This window comes from Protomyctophum bolini, assembly GCF_963924005.1.
Source record: "Protomyctophum bolini genome assembly, chromosome: 4".
In the NCBI taxonomy this organism is placed as follows: domain Eukaryota; kingdom Metazoa; phylum Chordata; class Actinopteri; order Myctophiformes; family Myctophidae; genus Protomyctophum; species Protomyctophum bolini.
In genome coordinates this window covers 37,144,391-37,169,561 of record NC_137865.1, presented here as the reverse complement: position 1 = coordinate 37,169,561, position 25,171 = coordinate 37,144,391, and the positions used below count along the sequence as shown (strand labels likewise).

General features: G+C 44.2%; 1 protein-coding gene across 2 annotated transcripts in view; it reads right to left on the bottom strand.

The window, feature by feature from the left end:
- The window catches only part of LOC308314804 (septin-7-like), a 46,076-nt gene that overhangs the window by 2,980 nt on the left and 17,925 nt on the right, over window positions 1–25,171 (bottom strand). For both annotated transcript variants that reach the window (XM_080762509.1, XM_080762510.1), the window contains exons 3-12: window positions 20,819–20,925; window positions 14,940–15,040; window positions 13,999–14,133; window positions 9,893–10,010; window positions 8,995–9,087; window positions 8,342–8,438; window positions 2,427–2,478; window positions 1,679–1,804; window positions 742–877; window positions 180–325 (exon numbers count right to left, since the gene is read on the bottom strand). In XM_080762509.1, coding sequence (XP_080618635.1) covers window positions 180–325; window positions 742–877; window positions 1,679–1,804; window positions 2,427–2,478; window positions 8,342–8,438; window positions 8,995–9,087; window positions 9,893–10,010; window positions 13,999–14,133; window positions 14,940–15,040; window positions 20,819–20,925 — 1,111 coding nt within the window. The remainder of the gene's footprint in view (window positions 1–179; window positions 326–741; window positions 878–1,678; window positions 1,805–2,426; window positions 2,479–8,341; window positions 8,439–8,994; window positions 9,088–9,892; window positions 10,011–13,998; window positions 14,134–14,939; window positions 15,041–20,818; window positions 20,926–25,171) is intronic.

The window sequence follows — 25,171 nt, the reverse complement described above, 5'->3', positions numbered from 1 at the left end:
CATTAAAACATTCTCACAAGCCATAACCATTTGTTTACCACCAACTCTCCCATCATTTAGCTGCGGACCACCTGGAACCCCTTCAAGGACCACTGGTGGTGGAGGTCCCCACCGGTCCACCGCTTGAAAACCACTGCTTTAAATCAATCAATGCAAAGCGTGTAGCTTGAGTTACTGACTTGGAGGCGTCCAGTTTCTGCTGCTCCAGGATCCTCTGCTGCGTCTCCCAGTTGGCCTTCTCATCCTCGTACACACGCCTCTTCTCCTCCAGCTCCTTGTACTGGGCCTCCAGGTTCTTCTTCATCTGCTCGTGACGGCGCTCCAGCTGAGGGTGGAGGAGAGACCAGGTGTCATCAAGTCATATTAAGCCATTTAGACCCGAGATCAGACTTTACAAATGTCTTCTAAATCCTGACAGTTTTCTGAAAAACCTATGTTTCAAACTGACGTAGACTGTCTTAGTAAAGTGTTGGGCCACCACAAGACACCAGAAAAGCTTCAATAAGGCTTGGCACAGACAAGTCTCTGGAATTATAATACTGGAGGGATGGAACAATATTATTTTTAATCTACATTTTAAAGTAGACAATTATTTTTTACCCTTTTTTTCTCTCCAAATGAGTTATGCAACACATTTCTGTGTCGTCACTGCCAGTGAGGAGCCCCCACCGGGAGGACGTAGGGTCCTACTCCTCCCGCCCAACACACCCACACACACACACACACAGTTCTCAAGCCCACCTCAGCCTCAGAGTCCTTCAGTTTCTGTTTCTTCTCCTTGACCTTCATCTCAAAGACCTGCTCCATCTCAGTCTCCATCTTCTTCATCTTCATCACGTGATCCTTCCGCTCTTCCTCCATCTGGGCCAGGGGACTCCTGTTGGCCAGGGAGGGACATCCATTAAAACTGACCCAGTATGCTGCCAATTAACCCATTTTGACCCGAGATCAGATTCTAAAAATGCAGTTTTCTGAAAAAGCTATGTTTCTATGTCAGTCGTAAACTAATACCATTTATAGAGGCTATGCGTATGACATCATCGTACCCGGAAGGAACGTTCTGCTGCCCCCCTGCATTATGTGCCATTTAGAAACGGGTGGTACGCAGGACTGTCGAGTGCTTTCCAACGAGCGCTTCCAAACTCCAACGTCACCAGTTGATACAGGATTAGAAGCTGGTGACCAGCGCTGGAGTAATTAGGTACAATTTTGAGACATTTGTACTTTACTCGAGTATTTCCAGTTTACAATACCTTTACTACTGCTACTACTACTCCACTACATCACAGAGGCAAATATTGTACTTTTTACTCAACTACAATTATTTGACAACTTTAGTCACTGATTTTGATTATTTCTACAAAACATACATTAACCACTTCAGCCCTATTCATTTCAGCCATTTGAAAAATAGCAGATCTACAAGCTCACACTGAGAGCTCACAATGAGAGCTTGTAGAGCTGCTATTTTCAAAAGATTTTATACATTTGAAAACTTGAAATGAGACACTCTGCATATTGAGTACTTTCTACTTTTGGTACTTAAAAGTATATTTTTATGCCAATACTTTTATTCAAGTACCTTTGGAATTACGGACTTTTACTTAACAGTAACAGTATTTCTAGTTTTTCTACATTCATTGCAGTATTGATACTTTTACTTGAGTATTTGTGGTACCTGCAGAGCTGTCCTTTGCTCTTGGAGTTGTCCACCCCGTTGCAGGTGACCGCTGCCAGCTTCCTGCTGCGGTAGTTCTCATAGTGGACGTTGTTGGTCACATCCTTCAGGTCCTGCATGTGGGTTCTACGGAGGTATGGGAGACCGTGTTGATGTGGACGGCAAATTTTGATTTAGTCAGTCTTTTGAATAAGATTTAATTTAGTCTTAGTCACATTGTGATTGGCAAATCTTGATTTAGTTTTAGTCAGTCTTTTGAATAAGATTTAATGTAGTCTTAGTCACATTGTGATTGGCAAATCTTGATTTAGTTTTAGTCAGTCTTTTGAATAAGATTTAATGTAGTATTAGTCACATTGTAGTCATCTGAAATGTTTTAGTGTCCGTCTAGTTTTAGTTGACTATGACTAAATATCATTAAGATCTTAGTCGACTAAATGTACAGTTGATTTTTTCGACAATTTTGTCGGGCCGTGATGGCGTCGTATTGGCTGATTCGACACTGAAAATAGCCGATCTATAACCTCCACAACTCAAGCTTGTAGATCTGCTATGTTCAGAGCGCAACACCCAAGCAGTCATAAAATTACTTTTCTTTTAGTTCTACTGGATCTCTTCTCCACTAGTCCCTCCCTAATAGTCTGGTTTTTATTTGTTGTCATAGTTTTAGCCATCATGGCTTAGTTTTTATTTAGTTTTCGTCCGTGAAACAAAGATAGTCGACATTTCTAGTCATCTAGTCATTCACCTGATGAGCATGTTCCGCAGCACGGTGAAGTCACAATGCTCCCCGTTCTCCACTGAACCACAGAGGAGAGACAGAGACAGAGAGATATTTTATTAATATCGTACAACACTTTTCTCATCTCACGTGATTTTCTCTCAATATTACAAGCTGAATCAATGTCATAAACAACTCCACGCAGTCACGCTCTGGGTTACACAGATAGCTAACCTAGAGGCTACGGGTAGATACTAGATTTGACTGCAGGGTCTAATTCACGACACAGAAGGGATTGAAGCGGAGTTGGGGTTAATTGGCGGCTACCGAGTGGTACATCTGCTTAATCACATAGAGATAGTCGAACGTAGGTTAATGTTTTTTGATGAGCGACCAAGACGAAGTTATGTTTGATTTCAGAGTTATCACATCAAACTATGAAGACGTCACACAAAAAAAAGCTGTACGTGGAAAGCTACCAATACGCGCTGCACACACCGCAACAACCAGAGGGAAAAGTGCCATGTAGTAATACTAATGCAATACTAGTACAGTAAGTAGGACAGTCAAACACATGCACTGAAGATTTAAAACCCCATAAAAGCCAGACAGTTAAGAGGCAAGCAGTTCATACAATAGTTTATTTGCATATCAAAGACATGGTTAGAAGTTAAGATGGAATGAGCTCTATGCACACACGCCATTTTGGAAAGAACTTGGGCCCCTTCCCTACTTCCTTCACAGGTGTTACCGATGATACTAATGAAGGCTCTGTTCCATTCTGGTCAAACAGAGTCAGGGTGCTGGTTTGGTGCGTGTTGGCTCACATGGAACCATTTGTACACTCAGAGTTATGGGGTCCTAAGTTTCCGAACCTCTGCACACTAAATGGAACAGAGCCTTAATTAGTATTATCGCATGCATAGCAAGCCCTGGCTGGCCGATCATACTGTAGGTACTGCAGCTCGAGCGGAACTGGGTCCTCTCTACGTCATAGAATTGCTCCGTTGTACCACGTACTCGACAGCGGCGGTCCTCGTTCATGCTTTCGGCCCGGCACGCTCATGAATGCAATTCTATATAGGGCCAAAGTGTTCCAACCCGGAAGAAGGGGTGAAAAGGGAGTATGCGCTGGGTGAGCAACTCCATGCAAGTGGATGGGGGGGGGGGGGGGGGGGGGGGGGAATTCCGGTGCCGTCTTTATCATATCATCATCATACTATAATTCAGTCAATGTCTGTCTGTCTGAATGTGTGTCTGTCTGTCAGAAACACTGCCGTATCTCTTCACCGCCTGCACCAATCGCTCCCACAGGCATTGAGAATAATAATATGGAGTTCTTAGCAAAGCCCTTTTTCCAATTTAACAAATTATAAATTAATAATGAATTTATTAGTGACTTAAAAATGCGAAAACGCACTCAGGGCACAGTACCCCCTGCGGCCACAAGAGGGGGGGGGGGAGGCGCAATATCTCAACGGGTAGGGGCTAGTTATTTATAACTATGGTGCATAGCCCATTGTGTGGAAAGGCATGCAGGTAAACTGGGGGTGACTGCAGTGGGAGGCCTGCTACCGAGGAGGTCTTATGTGGAGGTCACAGCGATTGTGATCCTCATCAACAAACAACGCAGCTACATACTGGCTGGCCTCCGTCTCGTCCACTGTCAATCAACATCAGGGGGAGCGAATAAGGATGTAGACTAGAGCTCTTCACGGGCTCCCCCCCCCCCCCCCCCCCCCCGCCCCCAATTCCGAAAATGCCCGAAAGGACCACCCAAGACCCGCGCGGGTCGGATCCGTGTTTTCTCAAATCGAATCTCGGAAATAATTGAATCTAGGAAATAATCAGTCCCAGACGAAATGGTCATGGTTCCACTCGGGCTCAGTGCCGTTATTTTAAAGAAATCTCGGAACGGGTCGGAATGGGACCAAATTGTCACAGGTCCACCCGGGTTTCGTTTTCCGGTCGGAATCGGATCAAATTATTTTTTTTGTGACCCATGAAGAGCTCTAATGTAGACACCTTACCATTGATGAAACGTAAGTTGTGCAGCCCCGTGACCTCCCAAGCCAGCCAATGACCTCCCGCTTCTTCTAGCTGAGGGAGCTCTGATGGAGGGGAGGGGTGCGCAGTGGTGTAAAGTAACTAAGTACTAAGTATTGCACTTAAGTAAAATGTTGAGGTATTTGGACTTTACTTCCAATTTCCAATTTCTTTTTACTACTACACTACATCTCAGATCCAATATTGTACTTTTACTCCACTACATTTATTTGACAACTTTAGTTAACTAGTTACTTTGTAGGTTTTGATTATTATTACAAAACATACAGTAACCACTTCAGCCCTACTGTATACATTTCAGCCATTTGAAATTAGAACATCTACAAGCTCAGAGCTTGTAGAACTGCTATTTTCAAAAGATGTTAAAACATTTGAAAACTTGAAATGGGACATTCTGCATAATGACTACTTTTACTTTTGGTACTTTTAAGTACATTTTTGATGCCAATTTTGAATTCCGGACTTATTCTAATGTATTTCTACATTGCAGAATTGATACTTTCATTTAAGTAAAATGAAAAAAAAGAGTACTTTTTCCACCACTATTTTTTTAGTTACCGTCACGACCAGCGGGGACGAAATCTGGGTCTGGAGCAAGTAGGCCTGGTTCTGACCCAGAATCGGCCCACACCTGTCCTGGATCAACACCATATATCTGCACATGTCCCAAATAGATAGAATTGGTAAGGGAGCGGGGGCACTGGGTTATATGAGGTTTCTATGAGTAGTTGGGGACGCTAGTCTTAAAAGGGCAAAACGTAGGGGTCTAAGGGGTAGAAAAGATCAAAGATCAGGAAACACATCAAGGGTTGCAACAAACTCTAATGGGATGGCATAAAACACCTGATGTTTTATCGAATCTCAAAATTGTTACTTTAATAGTGGCTCACGACCATGCCAAATGGCTGTTAATGGGGAAATAATGATGTCACACCAACTTAGTTCATCAGGTGTTTTGAGCCCAATTATTTTTAAACTACCAATAATGTTTAGATTTTTATGAATTCAGAATCAGAACACAGAGCTGTTCGTTTGAAACATGCACAGCTGTGGGTATGAGGGTTTGTTTACAGACATGAATAATATGCTAAACCTCCCATATGACGATCCACTAAGAATCCATGAATGCTGTGAGTGAGGAGAGCTCATATGGAAAAGCCCAGTAGTGGTGACCGTCCTTAAGGACAACCTAAGCGAGGTGATGCATTGGTCAGAGGTTGCTCATGAAGCAATGAGTTAGAAGAGCAGATCCCCTTCCTCGGTCCAGTGGATAGTGCTAAGGCTTCCTGCAGAACCTTGGTTCTTACCCTGCAGTAACCCTGCAGTGACTCAATACAACTCAGTCCCAGAAGACTGATTCAGTTGAATCCTGCGTGGTAAAAGCTGGGGTCTAGGGCTGTCACCGTCACAAGTTTAAGCTTTTTTTTGCATTGAACATTGGAACCTTAGAATTTGCCTTTTTAGGCTACGTAATCACAAATTGTACAGGGCAGATATGACGAATAACTTAAATATACAAATAAATCACTGACACTTAATATTTTCATTATTTTTTCTTAGCTTAGCTGCTGATCTGCCATTTCTGCTATTTAAAAAAAAACGAAACGATGGACGATAATTGCGATAATTGTTGAGACAGCCGAGACAGAACTGAAAGGCACCACACTACAGAGGAACCAGGAGGAGAACCGCCACACAGTTAGAGTGATACTTTCTATGAAGCACCAACCAGCCTCTAATTCACCCCATGACTAGTTACGGCAATCAGACCTGGGACAAAAAGAAATACATATATATACAAGGAAAAGGGTTCAAATTACGGAAATTATTCTCGTTTTTGAAACTCCCTGGAACCACAGGCTATGCAGTATTAATTTAACCCATTCAGGACGGGAACCCCTATTGGTGTTTTAAGCATTATGTTATACTTTAGCTATTGAAAAATAGCAGATCTACAAGCTTGTATAGATCTGCAATTTTTGAAAAATCTTGAAAATGTGGCGCAAATCTTTGAATCTACCGGTATATGTTCTTTCACGGTGAACGTTTCTAACTCAAATCTTTGCTTCTGGGGGGTGCCTGGAACAACATATTTTCAGATGGGGGTCCGCAGCCAAATTCAGATAATTCCCGGGGTCCTTGACATGAAAAGGGTTGAGCACCACTGACATAGAAACATATGGTTTTCAGGAATCTGTTAGGACTTAGAAGGCTTTTCTTTTTCTTTTTTTGGCCTCATGTCTAAATGGGTTAAATGTTTTTAGGATGGTCATATATTTGTATATATTTGTGTTGAGGCCACATAAAGCATTGCTAAATCTTCTTTTAACCCAGGTCTGATCAGAGCATTGGTTTGACCATCAGCCTAATAGATGAGACGCAGCAGACAGAGGATCAGAGCAGAGAGGGATGGAGGGACGGAGAGATGATTGAGGAACTGTGGAGGATGGCCGGAGGGAGTAGGACTGCCTATTTCGCAGAGCATTCTAACTGATGGGCGTGGTTATAATGTCTAGACCTGACTTCACAGAATGATAACCTCAAAACCACGCCCACCTGGGCGAAAGCTCTGCGAAAGAGTGAGACCCCTGAGGGGAGTAGGTGGGCCATGGATTTAAAAAAGTGAAAGATGGTTTTGTTTACCAACAATGCCCTCTGTCAGTCATGGAAACGAATAGACAGAAAAAAAAGAGGGGGAAAAAGAGAAAAAAAGAAAGAATAATGAAAAAGTGATAAGACTGATAAAACGGGTCAACCACAGAGAAACGCTTTGAAATAATAAAAAAGGTATAAAACTATGAAGATATATATATAGCTTATCTAGGAAAAACAAATGAAAACACAGTGGAATGTCACAAACAATTCACTGCGGCAGGGCTAATGGTGGCACACATACAGTAACAGACAACAATTCATTGTGGCTAATGGTGAAAAAGAAGTGACACACTGTCTGTCTTTCTCTCTCTCTCTCTCTCTCATGACATCACTGGCATGAGTCAGTGCTTGCTGCCATATAGGAACAACATTTCCCATAATTCCCTTTGATCCAGGTCCACACTCCCTGAATGTGTGCATGTGCGTGTGTGTGTGTGTGTGTGTGTGTGTGTGTGTGTGTGTGTGTGTGTGTGTGTGTGTGTGTGTGTGTGTGTGTGTGTGTGTGTGTGTGTGTGTGTGTGTGTGCGCGTGTGTGTGTGTGCGCGTGCATGTGTGTCGCTGTGTGTGTGCGTGTGGTCTTCTTTGAGAACATGCATCACTATAGTTTCCCACTCCATGCATTGATGGAGAAATATTAACAGTTCACCGACATTCTCAATAGCAGTAACTTACAAAACAAGAACAACCGCTTCTCACAACTGTCAATAGGTTGCCCAGGTAAACAACATACAGTCTGAACACAATCTCCCCAAAAAAACCTTTCGATGGCTGAATCGACAACAGCAAAACAAAAACACAAAAAAAGAAAGGGTATATTGTTTTTCTTCCCTGTGAGCTCATAGATCTAGGGCTGACCCAAAGAAATTGAATATTCGAAGCTTCGTCCGATGGCACGAAATTCGAACAGAAAAAATAAATTAAAAAAAGGCTGATCTACAAGCCCACAATGCATTGCAGCATGATATGTTGAGAGCTTGTAGATCTGCTCAGCCCTCAAAGCCATGTGCTTGAAGCTCCATGATTTATGAATCACTGACTCATGGGCCACCCGAGCCCCGTCAACGAAGATTAAAATTCGTCTTTTTTTTATTATTATTTAAAAAAACTCTCGAAGGTCAGACCTACGTAGATCACAAAGTGTACAGCGTTTAAGTGGTTGACATAGGCCACATAAGGAAAGTTTTGTCTCAGCAACTTGACCTTAGCCTGGGCAAACTTACCTTCTGCCACGCCCCATGGGTACTGGCGCCCTCGGACCTTCCTGCCGTTGACCTCGATCACTACGTTGCTGCCCACCACGGCCAGGGGCATCTTCTCCTGTAGCACGACACCAAACACACCACTGTTCACACACTGTTCAACATCTGCTGCCATTGTTATAGGATGGGTAAATGCAGAGGACAAAGTTCACATTATGTGCACACACAGCGTTTGGCACACACAAAAACATAGTTACATGTGACAGAGGGTTCAAAGTTGAAGGAAAATGTATAGTCAACAATAAAAAAAATTAGTAGGCCGGATCTACCATATGGGCACTTTGGGCACGTGCCCAGGGGCCCTCAGAGGTGTTAATTCGGCCCTGGTTGCTATGGGCGGATTCATTCAATTGGGTCTTCATCTAATATTGATGTCCAGTTGGATAATGGGAACAGAGGGGTAGAGCTGGGCTATTGACCAATAGATTGACTGACTTTAGGCTGTTTGTGTCTCTTGGTACATGCCTCCCACTTCACTCTTTATGTAAACTTGTCTTTAACCCCCAACAAGGTGTGCTGAATGATATTGGAAAACAATGGACTCCGTGAAATGAGTCCGGCAGTTCCCTCCATCCACTCAATTTTCATCTCTTTCTGCTCCAGTTAGTTAGTACCTTGATCTTGCGTATGAGCTTGCTGTCTTCATCATCCTCCGTGTCTGGGAACTCGTAAATCTTTATCTTGTGTTCCTGAATCTCCTTCATGATCTAAGGAACAGAAGGAACACAGTAAAGCATGGACATGCTTTGAAATGAAACGCGCCATAAATAAATTCATACACACACACACACACACACACACGGTAAATGGTGCATTTACAGTACTAGAGCGGTGCCCGTTGGAGCCTCTACAGCGGTTCTCGTTGGCCAGTGGCCTACTCGGAATGATGCAAGTTGGAAATCCATGCCCCACTCAGATATTATGTCTGCGTCCCTTTTATGCCCATATATGGAGTTCTTTGTCAGGCATGCCCAAATATGGAGTATATAATACGTCAGAGTGTCCCTATATTGACACTGATGTCCAGAGACCGGGCAGAGGCCTTTTGGGGCAGTTCTGAACAACCGTGGGACCGACCGACCACCCACCCACACACACACACCCACACACCCACACACCCACTTTATAGTTAATTAGATTAGATATAGCTCTTTTATCCAAGATGCTTTACATAGATTGTGCATTACATTCACCTATTCACACACCGATGGCGGAGGAAACCATGCAAGGCACCAACCTGCACATCGGGAGCAATTAGGGGTTCAGAGTCTTGCTCAAGGACACCTCGACACCAACTCTGGAGGAGCCCGGGATCGAACCAGGAACCTAGCGGTTCCCATCCGGCCGCTCCGGTCCACTCTACCCCCACTCTAGCCACTGCCACCCCCACATGCATGCCACCCATTTTATATATGTGATGTATTGTTTTGCTTTCTTGTTCTTGCCTAATGTAAATCACTCTGGATTAAGAGCGTCTGCTAAATGCCTAAATTGTAAATTGTACCCACACACCTGTTTCTTAAACAGCTGACACTCCTCAGGGGTCAGCGTGTCAGCCTTGGCGATGAGAGGGATGACGTTGACTTTGTCATGGAGTCTCTTCATGAACTCAATGTCCAGAGGCTTCAGACTGGAGACACAAACAGACGTCAACAATTACAACATATTCACACCTCAATGTCCAGCAGCTACACACAGAGGCACACAGACAGAGACGTCAGGAACCATTAGATAGATTATAAATAATGAATTAGAATAAGAAAACAATCAAATACAACGTACTTCCCGATTATATAATTAATCAAAGAAGTGATCGTTAGAATATAGTTGTTACACTGAATGTCACATTATCTTCCGCTTGTAGTCATTTAGCATCCTTCCAAGCAAAGAAGGAATTGGAAGGGTCCATGTCATTACTATTTTGCTTTTCCTTTTACTTGATACCACGTCTAGACTACTAATGAGATTTGAGGCCCAAGCGTTATGAATTGGCACAGACAACAAAGCACATATTTTAGTACATGGAAACAGTCTCAATACTAGGATGGAAACTTAAAGGCCACAAATCAAATCACACATTTAACTTTAAAGTACTTTATTTTCCCCATTCAGAACATATTTTGTGCAGTAGTTGAACGACATTGAACAACATATTCATACTTTCAACCGAGCCGAATTAACAGACAAACTCTGGCACAGAGCTCAAAGGAAATCATTTAAGTCCTGATACTAGCTGAGGGCATTCTCACTGGCAGGACTGGTGTAATTGACAGGGTCACCAGAAGGGGGCTCAAAGGCCAAACAAACCCAGTGCATGTTTGTAGGACCATAGCAGACAATCAAAGATCTCAGAAGGCATGACGAATGTGTTGTTGTCTTTCTTGTGTTGTTGTCCACAGATCATTATGTCATGGTGAGTTGATGAGGCATTGTCTTTGTATTTCTGTGGCGTTCACACACAGATCATTATGTCATGGTGGGTTGATGAGGCATTGTCTTTGTAAAGCTCCCACTAGCTCTCTTCATCTCCGTCTAGGACAAACGCAGCTCTTGTTCTTCGGCTGCATTGGCTACAGACAGCATGCCCTGTCCGACCAGCCATGTGTTAGTGAATGTGGGAGATCCACTGGTGGAGTTCTCGTAATATATAAACATATGCTCATACTTTTATCAAGGGATAGAAATATATCGTGTGCACGTTAATTGTGCACATGTATATGTGTAGTGTACCAAAATATGAATGATGGAAAAACATGTTCTTCCATTGTATGAATGAGTAGGTGTGACAGTGTGTGAGTGTTTGGAGGGGGGTAGCGACAGGACTACCTATTCCAGGAATGTAGATATACTATAACGAGACGAGAGCCACGAAACAGCTGTTCACTGGACAGAAGGACTGTGCAAAGTGGGGGGAGAGAGAGACAAGACGCACAAATCCAGAGAGCGGGAGAGACCGACAGCTAGAGAGAGATATGAGAGAGACAGACGAAGAGAAATAGCTGAACATTTCTCTTAGTTGTACAGGTAGGACTATGACAGTCAAAAGCACAGGACATAGTGGAATGACAATGTTTGTTTAGAGCACTTATGACGTAAATAGTTTGCCAGCCAAGTCTATGTACTTTAATGTTTGTTTAGTTGTTAGGCCAACCAAGGTTAGACTACATCCCATGCCCTGGAGAGATGACTGCTCTGCGATTGGCTAGTATGTTGTTAGTCCAACCGGCCGACCAATGCTGTAACTTGATCACTCAGTCAGTCAAAGACATATCCGTCTAATGTGCATGGACCCGTTTAAAAAAAATTGTGAATGTGAACAGTGAATGTGAATTCATGAATACATTTATATTAGCCTGGGCACCATTTCATTTCGGGTATATGATCCGCGCGGGAGAGGACGATATCATTACGTCATGTTGTAGTATTGTTTTGTAGTCGACAGGCAGGAACAATCAAACGGAACTTCCTTTTCCCTCAAACCGATTTTTCTTAATAAAAGCTACAGGCTACGAGAGCTTTTGTTATTCTTCCGGTTTGAAGGAAAAGGCCTGTCGACTACAAAACAATACTACAACATGACGTAACGATATCATCCACTCCCGAGCAGATCATATACCCGAAATGAAACAGAGACCAGGCTTTCCTCCGAGGTGGAAAGCCCGGTGAGGCGAGGTTACATTTCTATAACTATGGGCATTTCAATTCAATGTAATTCACCAGTATTGATGTCTAATTGGATGTACTTTTATGCATTTGGGTCCCAGGGGGAGATACTGTATTTTGGGGCGGCAGTGGGTCAGGGGTAGAGTGGCCAGTAGAGTGGCCGGAAAGGAATCGCAAGGTTCCCAGTTCGATCCCAGGCTCCCCCAGAGTTAGTGTCGAAGTGTCCTTGAGCAAGACGTTGAACTCCTAATTGCTCCCGATGAGCAGGTTGGTGGCGCTTTGCATGGTTTCTTCCACCATCGGTGTATGAATGTGTGTGTGAATGGGTGAATGTACTAATGTAATGCACAATATATATGTAAAGCTTTTGGATGAAAGCACTAAAGAAATGCACTGTTTATCATTTTGCATTTAGGTCCCAATCAGAACCTCTAGAGTCTAGACCAACGGAAGATAATAGAAATTTGGAAGTTGTCAGAGCTGTCAGTTAATTTTTATTTCGTTAATTGGTTCTCTTAACACCATAGATAGTTTCTCTGCAACATTACGTCACGTAGGAGATTATTTTCAACATATACCTACTAGAGAGAATACATGTTAACATTTTCACTTCAGCCAGAGTGCTGCAAAATCAGATTGCGAGGGATGGGAGGCCTTGAGGTAAAAGAGCTTGTTAATATGGGTCTTATCTGCTGCAGTGGTTATATTAAGACGGAATATTATGGTGAGGCAGAATGAACATGAAGCATCCGAGAGACTATGAGATGAGGGAAGACAGCGTGTGAGTGTGTGTGTGTGTGTGTGTGTGTGTGTGTGTGTGTGTGTGTGTGCGAGCGTGTGTGTGTGTGTGTGTGTGTGTGTGTGTGTGTGTGTGTGTGTGTGTGTGTGCATATGTGTGAGGGAGATGAGTGCCCCTCAGTGAGCAGAGTTCTCATTGGATGACTCAGTGATGGAGAGCAGAACTCCACTGAGCATGAGCAGAATTGTGGGTGTTATATAACCTTTGTCACAAGCATTGGCAGCCTCCTCATCTCTTGCTATATGCATGGTACACATCATGCCCACGTTCCTGGGCTGGGCAGAGCCCACGTATACTAGTTTTCTATGGAGATGTGCCAGAGAAACACTCGCTTTCACAAACTTCTCCTAATTTAAGTCCACACAAATGGGCAGCAAAAAACACAGCAAAAAACACAGCTCCCGTCCACTCCCACATTAGAGGATTCTCTAAAACGCCTCTACACGTCTAGTTTTCAAGGAAATGAGAGTGAAATACTAGCACTGCAGTGCAGAGCCCTGTGCTAGTATGTATGTAAGAACATGTTAGGAGAGATTGCACCCCATGGCCTGGAGGGCCATGACGGCACTGTAATTAGCAAATGTGTTGTTACGCCAAGCGATATCCAATAGCCTGGAGGGACAATGGCTACAATGGTTAGTTTGAACAATGGTATGTCTTCGTCACTCAGTGAGACATTTGAGTTTATAGGGCTGGCCCTGCTGTCGCAGTACAGCCAAAAATAGTGAAAACTATGCAAGGGGAATAGCCTAGATTTCTTTAGACCAAGTAATGTCAAGCGAGGACAGTTGATGCATTTTCCACCCATATAGAGTTAATGAGACTTTGTAATGCTTTTAGCTGGAATCACAATGTGGTGGCCTCACTCGATCATGCTGCTACTTACACCCCTTGGAGTAATTGTCTAGATGCAACCAACATGTTTATGGGTGGTCCAAGTACAAAGTTAACTCAGCTGCAGTTTACTAAGTCTAGATGGTTTAAGAGGTGAAGGTATAGCAAAGAAAATAATAAATACAATAAATGTATGTTTTTCTGTTCATGGGGAACAATTCTCCAGAGTTCTCTTGCCTCATGGGATCACTCTTTCTACATGGCCGGCCGGGACACGTGTGCCTTCTTTTCAAACGTTCCCTCGTACATATGCAGTACCTACCCGTGTCCAGAGGGGGCGATGAAATAGAGGCAGCAGTGGACCCTGTTGTCTGGCATCAGTCTGCGGTTCACCCTGGACTCAGCGTTCAGGAAGTCTTCACACTTGCTGTCTATGTAGTTGATGACTGGCTGCCAACTGCAGTTTAGGGAGTGGGGTTGTGGTGGAGAGGGAGAGGAGAGGAGAGGAGAGGAGAGGAGAGGAGAGGAGAGGAGAGGAGAGGAGAGGAGAGGAGAGGAGAGGAGAGGAGAGGAGAGGAGAGGGGGACAAGGAGAGGAGAGGACAAAGGGGGACAAGGAGATGATGGAGAAAAAGATGGATTAGTAAGCAGGACAAAGGAGGAAGTGATGTGTTGATGAAAAACAAAAAGAGGGAATAAGAACCGAGAGGAAGAAAAAAGAAATAAAAAAAAAGAAAACACTCTTCACAACATTTAAGGAAGCATATAATTATGTGGTAAACCTCCAAATTATATCAGCCAACACACAGACTAACTCTCTATTTTTCTGTCTCTCTTGCTCACACACATGCTTGTACACGGTCACCGGAATGCTCGCCTTAAAACACGCTTGCCTCATTTCTTTACGTCGACCTCACGCCGACCACTTGGTGGGGCGGTGCTTGTATTCTTGCATTTGTTTTACTGAGAATAAGGTTAGAAGTAAGTTTAGGGTTAGGCATAGTTTTACTGGGGTTAAGTTTAGGAATAGGGATAGCTTTTGGCACCGTTTTACTGCGGTTACGGTTATGAATAGGGTTCGGTTTGACCGTTTAGGAATAGTTTACTGAGTTTAGGAATACCAGGCTGAGCAGTTCCACTGGCTGTACGCCTGAGGTGACTGTTTTGAAGCCAACGTTCTGGTATTTTTGTACATGCCCACACACACATGCCCACACACATGCCCACACACACACACACACACACACACACTGTAGTTCCTCACCAATTGCTATTGTCTACTGCATCACCGAAACCTGGCGTATCAACAATTGTAAGTGTGAGCTGGACACCTCCTTCCTTTATCAGCACTTTGGACTGCTCCACCTAGAGAGTCAGACAGAGAGAGAGAGAGAGAGAGAGACAGGCGATGAATACATGACATTAATGAACCCACTATCCCTCAGAGCAGTGTGTACACCCACATGCTCTAATGTAATCCCATGGTTTGAGCCCACACACACACACACACACACACACACAATGAGATGGCCTGTCTGAAGAGACATCATCACAGCGTATTGTACATGTGTGCTTAATGGAATTATAACCCCCAGGTCATTTCTCAGCTCAAACACGCAAACAAAATCACTGACAATATGTACTGTATGTGTTACTACGCATGTGCAGTAGGCTTTTATTTATTTTTGCACCGGACTATCATACCTATTTGAGTAAGGGAAGGGCTACTATTTGTAAATGTATGGTATAAATATCCATAAGAACTGCCATAGTCAGAAAATCCTTTGTGCCACATTTGTAGCCCCGTTCAGTCCCTATAGTATGTTTTACAAAAAAATACACGTTGAACAACAAAAAACAAAAAACATCACGTCCATGCACATTTTCAGATGGGGCGCGGTCTGCGGTTCGTCACACCAAAAACGTTGAGAACTACCAACGTAGACGAAGGCATTCGTAGAATTCGGTCTCAGGTCTTAATGGGTTAAACATACGGCTGGGTTGATTCCTGTGTACTGGAGACGGATCCATCATTTCCTAAAGTTAGCGCTGCTGCTGTTCCCTTGCTCCACTGCATACTTTCACAAGGCCGGCTCAGTTATTTTAGGATCCCCCTTTCACACAAAAAAAAATACAGACCTCTCTCTCTCTCTCTCTCTAAAAACACATTCTTCAGCTTCCACAAGCCTTGGCTTAATCTGTTTTGCTTTACAGTGAGGGATATATATCATGCAGCCGTCATTTCAAATGTATGAATTTAACAGTGTGCATGTGTGTGTGTGTGTGTGTGTGTGTGTGTGTGTGTGTGTGTGTGTGCGTGCGTGCATCCGCGTGTGTGTGTCATGTGACGTCTCAGTGCAAAACCATATTTGCCATTTTGAACCAGTTTCAGCGAAAGAAAAACAGATTGGGAGAAAACCTCAAAAATGCCTTCAGCCGCCGCACCATCATTTAAAGGAAATCTAAGATGGGAGAATGTGTTTGTACGACAAAATATCAGAGATTGCCTCTGGAATATAAATAACTCTTGCCACCCCATCTCTTCCCCTCTCAGTCTACAGCGACCACAGCATAGCGCCTCTGTCGGACAGAAACCTGCTATCTCCATATTTGAACTTTACATGGTTTGAAAAATCAGAGATACCACCCTGGCCTTCTGCATTACTATGACAAAAATAATTCTAATCCACTGTTATGGCAAAGTCAATGTGGAGCAATTCTTTTAAAGGTCAACCCTCCCCCCTCCAATATTACTCTTGTCAGCTTGTCAATATTTTTTTCAGTCCAATATACAAAGAGCAGATAGGTATCAGTCTAGGTATGTCAAGCCATTTTCTGATTGGCTTAATTTCAACATGATGTGTTTGTGTGCAGCAGGCCATGTCCATCACCCTCTCCTCACCACTTCTAAGCAACAATTTGCACACAGCCTATAGCTAAATCATGATTCTCTTGCACAAATATACAAAGACAATCGAATGCTTGAAAGGATTGATGCCCATCGTTGAGAGCTAAATGCACCAGCCAATCCATTAAATGTGTCTAAAAATGGTAAATTTATATAGCGCCTTTATCCAAGGCGCTTTACATTGTGCATTACATTCATTCACCCATTCACACACACATTCATACACCGATTGCGGCGAAAGCCATGCAAGGTGCCAACCAGCACATCGGGAGTAATTTGGGATGCAGTGTCTTGCCCAAGGACACTTCGACATGTAGACAGGATCGGAGCCGGGATTCGAACCGCTCTACCTCCTGAGCCACAGTCGCCACTTGAGAAGATGGCGTAGGCGTGTGCACAAAATACCCGTTTGGCGTTGATGAGCTATATTACATTTAGTTAAACGGGGGCATGATTAATACTGTGAAATATAGTACACCACGTTATTTTGGTAGAAACCGTGCTGTGACATTTCATACGGTTACTTAGTTATATTCCTTTGACTGGAATTGACTGGATTTTTAAGTTTCACATACTATAGGATGGTCTCTCACTAAATGGTGTTATCGATCTACAGTGTGTGTGGGAATAGTGTTAATAAAGTCAGCGTGACATTCATGATGCGTGTCCGGCGTCCGCTTCTGTATGCTGGGAACGTGTTATGTTTCATGAGAACATTCCTACCCTCCTACTGACCCCTTCAGAGCCCTGGGGGGAAGACGGGGACCTTTACTACTCTGACCCCAACCCCCCCCCCCATTTGGTCTGTCTTTCCATTTGCTCCACACGTTCTACTACACTTCTTCTCTACCGCGAGTACCGATTTTGCGTCAAATGGTGACGTAGCACCCTGGATGTCCCTCCAGTCTCCAGTGTTCACCCCAGCATGCCTTGCTCTGGAATCCCGCCCCATCTCTAGGGATTGCAATGTTGTTTGGCCCATATATCTACTGCTTTGGTCCCAAGCTCCATATCTCTAAATTGTCTGGCTGGATTGCCACAAAACTTGTCTAGTTCGTTCATGGGCCGCCCACGCAAACCTAACAATTTGAGTGACCTACATGACCTTTCATTTAGTTTCACTCTCAGGCCAAAATGTCAACTTTGCACAAGGTATCTCATGATCTAAACATGTAGGTTAAATGCTACTTGTGTTTGGGACTCCATGGCCTTTCCGGTACCTGTAAGCCAAAGTTTCCACAGTTTTTCTGCTTTAAAATCACACCCGTGTGAGTGAGTGGTGCAACTCCGTGTGGGGGTCCCTGGAACTTCCAGACACACAGGAATGCGCCCAGGAACGCGCCCCCGGTTCCGGCAAGCCGCCCGCGTCCGAAACGGTCGAGAAATGACAGAGTTACCGTGTGGGGGTCCCCGGGTGGTCAAATGCGAGGGCATCCATTTACACGCATTAGACTGCGCATATTAATAATGCATGTTTGTTTAATTATCTAATGTGTTCCACATTGGATTCTCTTCCCCTGCTTTAGTTTCTCTTTGTGGTCGAGATAAAAACATTGAAATCAAGGTTCATCAGTGTGCAGATCTCACACCGATGCACATATTTTTGAGGCATTTATGACCGGAGTTACATTCTCCGTTTTTCCTCTTTCTCTCTCTCTCTCTCTCTGTCCCTCTCTTCCGTCACTCTTTTATGTCTCTTTCACGACATCCCCCACATTGTCGTTCCCATGCCACATGTTTGACTGTTTGACACGCGGAGGCCTCAGGAGACCTCTGTACACAGCAATCAGAACCTAAACCCTGCAGAAGCTAGATCATGACATGGTGGCCTGGATCACGGACTAACTCACTACAATGGTTTAGTCATGTAGTTATTGCCATATTTATTGTCTATTGTGAACTGTTTTTTGTTTTACTTTAACTCTGTCGGTGCTGCTGTAACACCCTGAATTCCTCCCTGGGGGATTAATAAAGTGGTTTCCTGTCCTAATAGAGATGGCCATGTTGGTCGGTTCAAAGCTCTTTGGTCTGGTTGTAAGGAGCAGGAAGGCCTCAGGGGGTCGCTGCTCTGGTTGTAAGGAGCAGGAAGGCCTCAGGGGGTCGCTGCTCTGGTTGTAAGGAGCAGGAAGGCCTCAGGGGGTCGCTGCTCTGGTTGTAAGGAGCAGGAAGGCCTCAGGGGGTCGCTGCTCTGGTTGTAAGGAGCAGGAAGGCCTCAGGGGGTCGCTGCTCTGGTGGTAAGGAGCACTTTCAGGGCCCTATCTTTGCCAGTGCCTAACCCCTTATCTCTAAACTTCTTTGGTTATTTTGTTACCATTTTGAAAAACATTTTAAAATAATACAAATAGTCAATCTACATACGACTTGCAGATCTGCCATTTGAAAATAGTAAAGGGGTAAGGCGCCGGTGCTAAAACCCTTATCCCTAAACTTCTTTGCCTTTTTTACTATTTTGAAAAACATTTTTGAATAGTTCAAATAGCCAATCTACTAACTCACAACCTGTTGATGTAGATCGTCTAGTTTTTTACTAACAATTTTGACAATAAGAAATTGGACGATAGGCTCTATTTTTGTCCATGCTAAACCTTATCCCTAAACATTTTTGAATAGTTAAAATAGCCAATCTACATCGACACGTTGTGAGCTTGTAGATTGGCTATTTTAACTATTCAAAAATGCTTAAATAATAATACGTTTACAGAGAAGGGGTGGATGAAAATATAGCACACTGTGTTGTTCCCTCTACCCCACACTTGTCATCCACCTCACGGCTCACGCGTGACGCGTGTTCACATTTCCTCCTCTTATCCATTCCATTTCGGGTTTATGATCCGGTCGGGAGCGGATGGTAACTTTCGTCATGTTGTAGTCAATGCTTTGTAGTCATCCGTCAGGAAACCACAAGGCGGAATCCGTAGTATGAATGGGTACTTCTTGTGGTTTCCTGCCCGATGACTACAAATCAGTGACTACAACATGACGTAAATCACCGTCCGCTCCAGACCGGTTCACACGGCGAATTTGGAACACAGACCAGGCTTTCCTCCGAGGCGGAAAGCCTGGTGACGCGAGGTTAATCCCTCGTTGCTCTTCAGCTTCACCCATCCTTCTCCCCGTTCCATACACACAGGCTCCTCCGCCTCTCACCGGGGGGGTGAGAGACGGAGGAAGATAGGCGGCCCTCCCCGTCTCACTCATTTGCCCTGTCCATTTGACTTCTTACTTCCCCTTCTTTCTTTTAGTATCGTCCTGCCACTTCCCTAAAGCCATGTCTCTTGGACATTAACGGGGTTACTAGCCTCTATCTCCCTCCCTCTCTCCCTCCATGCCTCCTCCCTCCCTCTATCCGCCTCCTCAACCCACTGCTGTCAGATTCAACCTCCCTCCTCTTCTGTCCCTGCTCTGTTTGTCATGACCATAAAAGGACAAAACCATAGAGGCCTTTTGGCCCTTGCTCTCCCCCTCTCCCTCTTTCTCTCTCTCCTCCATCTCCGTGCCTCTCACTGGTTCCTTCCCTCCCTCCTTCCATTTTTCCCTCTGCTCTGTGCTCGCTCGCCGCCGACTCTCTGGCCTGGCTGTTACCCTCCGACAACTCCGGCTCAGTCACAGTGGTTTATTTTGCAGGTTTGTTTGTTTAGGTTCTGATTGCTGTGTACGGAGGTCTCCCGAGGCCTCCGCGTGTCAAACAGTCAAACATGTGGCATGGGAATGACAATGTGGGGGATGTCGGGAAAGAGACAGAAAAGAGCGACGGAAGAGAGAGAGAGATGACAAACGGAGAATGTAAGGGCGGCCATAAATGTGCATCGGTGTGAGATCTGCACACTGATGAACCTTGATTTCCGTGTTTTCATCTCGACAACAAAGAGAAACTCAAAGCATGGGAAGAGACAACATGTGGAACAAACAACCATTATTAATATGCGCAGTCCAAGTCATGTACAGCACAGTAAAATCACCAGGGTATCGCTCATTTATCCAGTTGTAAGTCTGCAAATGTAAATAGTTGCCATGTTCTTAAATCAACCTGTGAGGCACCTGATGGGAGGGGAAAGGAACTGGTCGGAAAAACGTGTTCCTTCCACGCGCTACGTCCTACCGGGGAAACTACCCCCCCTCAGGTGATAGGAAGCAGCCTGCTCACTCCTCATGCATTGAAGTGAAGGCAGCATGAGCTGGCAGTGACAGTGTAATAGCTGCATGGTAGATAGTTGGTCCTGTGTGTGTCGTTTCACCTGAACAGTCTTCTTGATGCGTTGGGAAGGGCCAGGGTAGTCCTTGGAGTAGAGGTCGGTCAGGAACAGAGAGTTGATGAGGGTGGATTTGCCCAGACCGGACTCACCTGTGGTTCAGGAAAAAAAGACAGAAGACGCACAAGACCATTTAGAACTGAGAACGGATGCTACAAATGTCTTCTAAATCATGACAGTTTGTGATATAGAAACATGGTGGTTCTCAAACTATTTCATGTCAAGGACCACAAAAATGATGGCCGCCGACCCATCTGAAAATATGTTGTTCCAGGGACCCCCCCAGAAGCAAAGATTTGAGTTAAAAACGCTCTGAAAGAATATATATTCCAAGATTTGTGCCACATTTTCACAGATTAGAAATAGCATATCTACAAGCTCGGCTATGTAGAGCTGCTATTTTTCAAAAGCTAAAATATAACATAATGCTTAACCCATTCTGAACGGGAACCCCTTTTGGTGTTAGCATCATGTTATGCTTTAGCTATTGAAAAATAGCAGACCTACAAGCTCATAGCGCGCCACCGAGTGGCGCGCTACGAGCTTGTAGGTCTGCTATTTTTGAAAAATCGAAGAACGACTGACATTTTTAGAATCTGATCTCAGGTCAGAATGGGTTGATCAGACCAGTGTGTGTCCAGTGGAAACCTCGTATGAATCTGATCTCAGGTCAGAATGGATTAAAACACCAAAAGGGGTTCCTATGGTTAAGACCATAAATATCCATAATATTCCTGCAGCGATAAAACTAACGTCCGTTCATCCATGTTCAAACTGTAGTAAAAACTATGCAACAGCAAATGCCATTTTAAAACTCTTAGGACAAACCGATGGTTGCATTTTATGTGCACGACGACGCGCGCAGTTAACCACACGCATACGCTTATTATGCACAGTGAGACGCCAGCACGTGCACACACAGATTACGCATACACAGAGTCTTAAGGGAAAGGGCAGCAGCAAAGGAAATAAAAGTAGATTCATTATCTGCGAATGAAAAGGTCAGGAGCTCATCCACCAGGAAGAACAGCTTTCCGCTCCCCCTCCTAATCATTCTCTTCCTCTGTCCCTCTGCCTTCCCTGGGCAGTCATTTGGTACACAATACAAGCGCACGCACACTGTACATTTTTGTCAGGCTTTTTTAAATAAAATTTCATTTAGTTTTTGTCATCTGAAATGTCAATCTACTTAAATCTATACTACACTAAATATCATAAGATTTTAGTAGACTAATTCTACGGTTGTTTTGGCAAATTATTTGGCGGCCATTGACGTCAAAATACCCGATTTATATTCAGCTGCATGCTGAAAACAAACAATCTGTTGTAGATCAGCTATTTTCAGAGCTCGACACCTGAGCACAGCCAAGCATAAAATGTAATGTCTTAGTAGTATTGGATCTCTTTTCCACTAGTCCATCCCACACATGCAGTCACACACACACACACACACTTGCACACGCGCACGCACACTTGACAAAGAACACATTCACCTTTAAGAAATAAGACAGGACTGGAAAATACTACATACTGTAGATATTGTGATACGAGACTGGATATTGTGGATATTATAATATCCTGAGACAGCATCTTGTTTACAGAATTGCAGTTAACTATGGCCTAATGAGTTAACGTCTGGCTTGTGAAGCCGTTGGGCGAGGGGATGCGAGGAGGAGGCAGGGATGGAAGAATGGCTGCCTGTCCTAGAAAGACCTCTGCAGCCTCCCCCAGTACACCGATCACACTGACCTGAGATCAGATTCTAAAAATGTCTTCTACATCCTGACAGTTTTCTGAAAAAGCTATGTTTCTATGTCAGTCGATTTTTCAAAAATAGCAGACCTACAAGCTCATAGTGCGCCACTCGGTGGCGTGCTATGAGCTTGTAGATCTGCGATTTTTCAAAAATAGCAGACCTACAAGCTCGTAGTGCGCCACTCGGTGGCGTGCTATGAGCTTGTAGGTCTGCTATTTTTCAATAGCTAAAGCATAACATAATGCCAACATCAAAAGGGGTTCCCGCCCAAAACACAAGTTTAAAATACGAATACATTAATAAACAAATCGCTAAATAAATACATAAATCAAGGCAAACAATGGGCTGATAATGAGGACATCTGTCCCCTTTGTCAATCACCTCCTGGTAATGATCACAGTTTGAACTGTCAGTCCAAGCAAGCACAGTCAGTGTGGTCACATCAGTCAACTAGATCTACACAGGGATGCTCTCTGTTGTGGGTGTGTGTGAGCGTTATGGATAATGTCATGTCTGTGTGAGTTATGACCACACTGTTTCTGTCCCTCGCAGCCGCCATAGCCAGACGACAGCTCCGCCCCCCCCCCAACCCCCTGTTTGATGGAGTATTTGGGGTCAAAGGTCACACCCATGCTCGCATACACACATCAGCATTGATGGAGAGGTACGCAAACACACACACACACACACACACACACAGGCTATTTCACGAGGGGTTGGCACAGACGTACGAAGCCCTCCCACTGAAGTCTGGGCAAATGAACACTCCCCGCTGACCCACAGGGGAGAGAGGGTTATCTAAACATGGTTTGTGTGTGTGCGCGCGTGCGTGCGTGCGTGCGTGCGTGTGTGCGTGCGTGCGTGCGTGTGTGTGTGGAGAAGAGTTAAAAGATGTACGTGCATTACAGAGAGGAAGGGTAAACAAGTGGCATCATGGTCTCCCAGCTCTCCCTTATCCAATCTTTAGAGTTGAAAGTGATGTTACCGTGTTTGTGAATGAAGCTGCTTCTAGTGTAATGCGTTGTAGGGTGACAAAGCTGGCTGCTTGAGTGCAAGTATCGTGACAGTTGATTTTGACAGCAAATTTTGATTTATATAGTCAGTTTATCGTAGTCTCTTAAATGGTAAAGGTGCATTTATATAGCGCCTTTATCCGAAGGCGCTTTACATACATTGTGCATTACATTCACCCATTTATTCACACGCACACATTCATACACCGATGGCGGCGGAAACCATGCAAGGCACCAATCAGCACATCAGGAGCAATTAGGGGTTCAGTGTCTTGCTCAAGGACACTTCGACACTAACTCTGGGTTCGAACTAGCAACCTTGCGGTTACCATCCAGCCACTCCAACCCTGAGACACAGCCGCCACCAGCTTGTAGATCGGCTATTTTCAGCATGCAACAAAGTGTAAAATGACTTATACTAGATCTCTTGTCCACTAGTCCCTTCCTAACATTTTCGTTTAGTTTTTATTTGACGAAATTGTCAATATAATATTTAGCCTTAGTTGTTTTTCATCATAGCTTAGTTTATTTAGTTTCCATTTAGTTTATCAGTGAAAAAAGGCAATCAACACTGTACAGGAACATGCATGCCATTTGGCCAAATGAGAACTAGTGACGGTCTGCCATGACAGAGTGCATTATCCATCCCAGTGGTTCCCAAATGTTTAGCTCACTGTGCCGTGACCCAAGAGAAATGTGACGTCTGCCAGGGACACAAACTAGTGAAAATAGCAGAACTACAAGCGCACAACGCATCCCTCCGCGCTGCAAACTTGCAGATTTTCACATTTGAGGACCACGACCCATCAAATCGGTCTCGTCCACGACCCAGTGTTTGGGAACCAGTCTATCCTGTGTAGCGAGGCCCAACCACCTACCTATCCAGCCAGTGCTCAAACAAATGCAATACATGACTTGCCACAGTCCTCCCAACAGCCGAGCAGCCAGCTGTTCAAAGAGCCTTAACTACCCGCTCACAGAGGCATACGTCCTGAACAAACATTGGACAGGGTGCCGCTTAAACATCCCAGTGGGCCGTGACCAAACATCTCACTGGACCTCTACCAAACATCACACTGGGTGTCCTAACCAAACAGACGCTGCAAACACCATCACGTTTAAAGGACAGCTTTGGGGGGTTTTTCAACCAAGGTTCATGTTTTAGGTTGTTATTAGAGAAAGTAAAAGATGAGCGTAAATTTTGTTTCATTTGCTGCTTTCTTTCGTTTTAACGATTTTAGCTATTTTTGACAGGGGGTGGGGCATTCAAACAAGTGGCTAAATGTGCATTTTTACATTTTACAGCAATTTCTTAATTATTATTTTATTTACTGTAGTCCAGGGGTGCCCAAAAGGTATATCGCGATATACCAGTAGATCACAAAGACTGTGCAGACTGCAGGTAGATCACATGACATGCTCCTAAAGAATATTTTATTTAAAGATAAAGAGTTTGGCATCTGCTACTTTAATTAAGGTGACTCTTGATTGACATCAAAAAGAGCCCGTCGGCTCAAACCCACAATGCAATATTTTGCTTTCAAGAGTGTTTGTGCACAAATGTCGGTA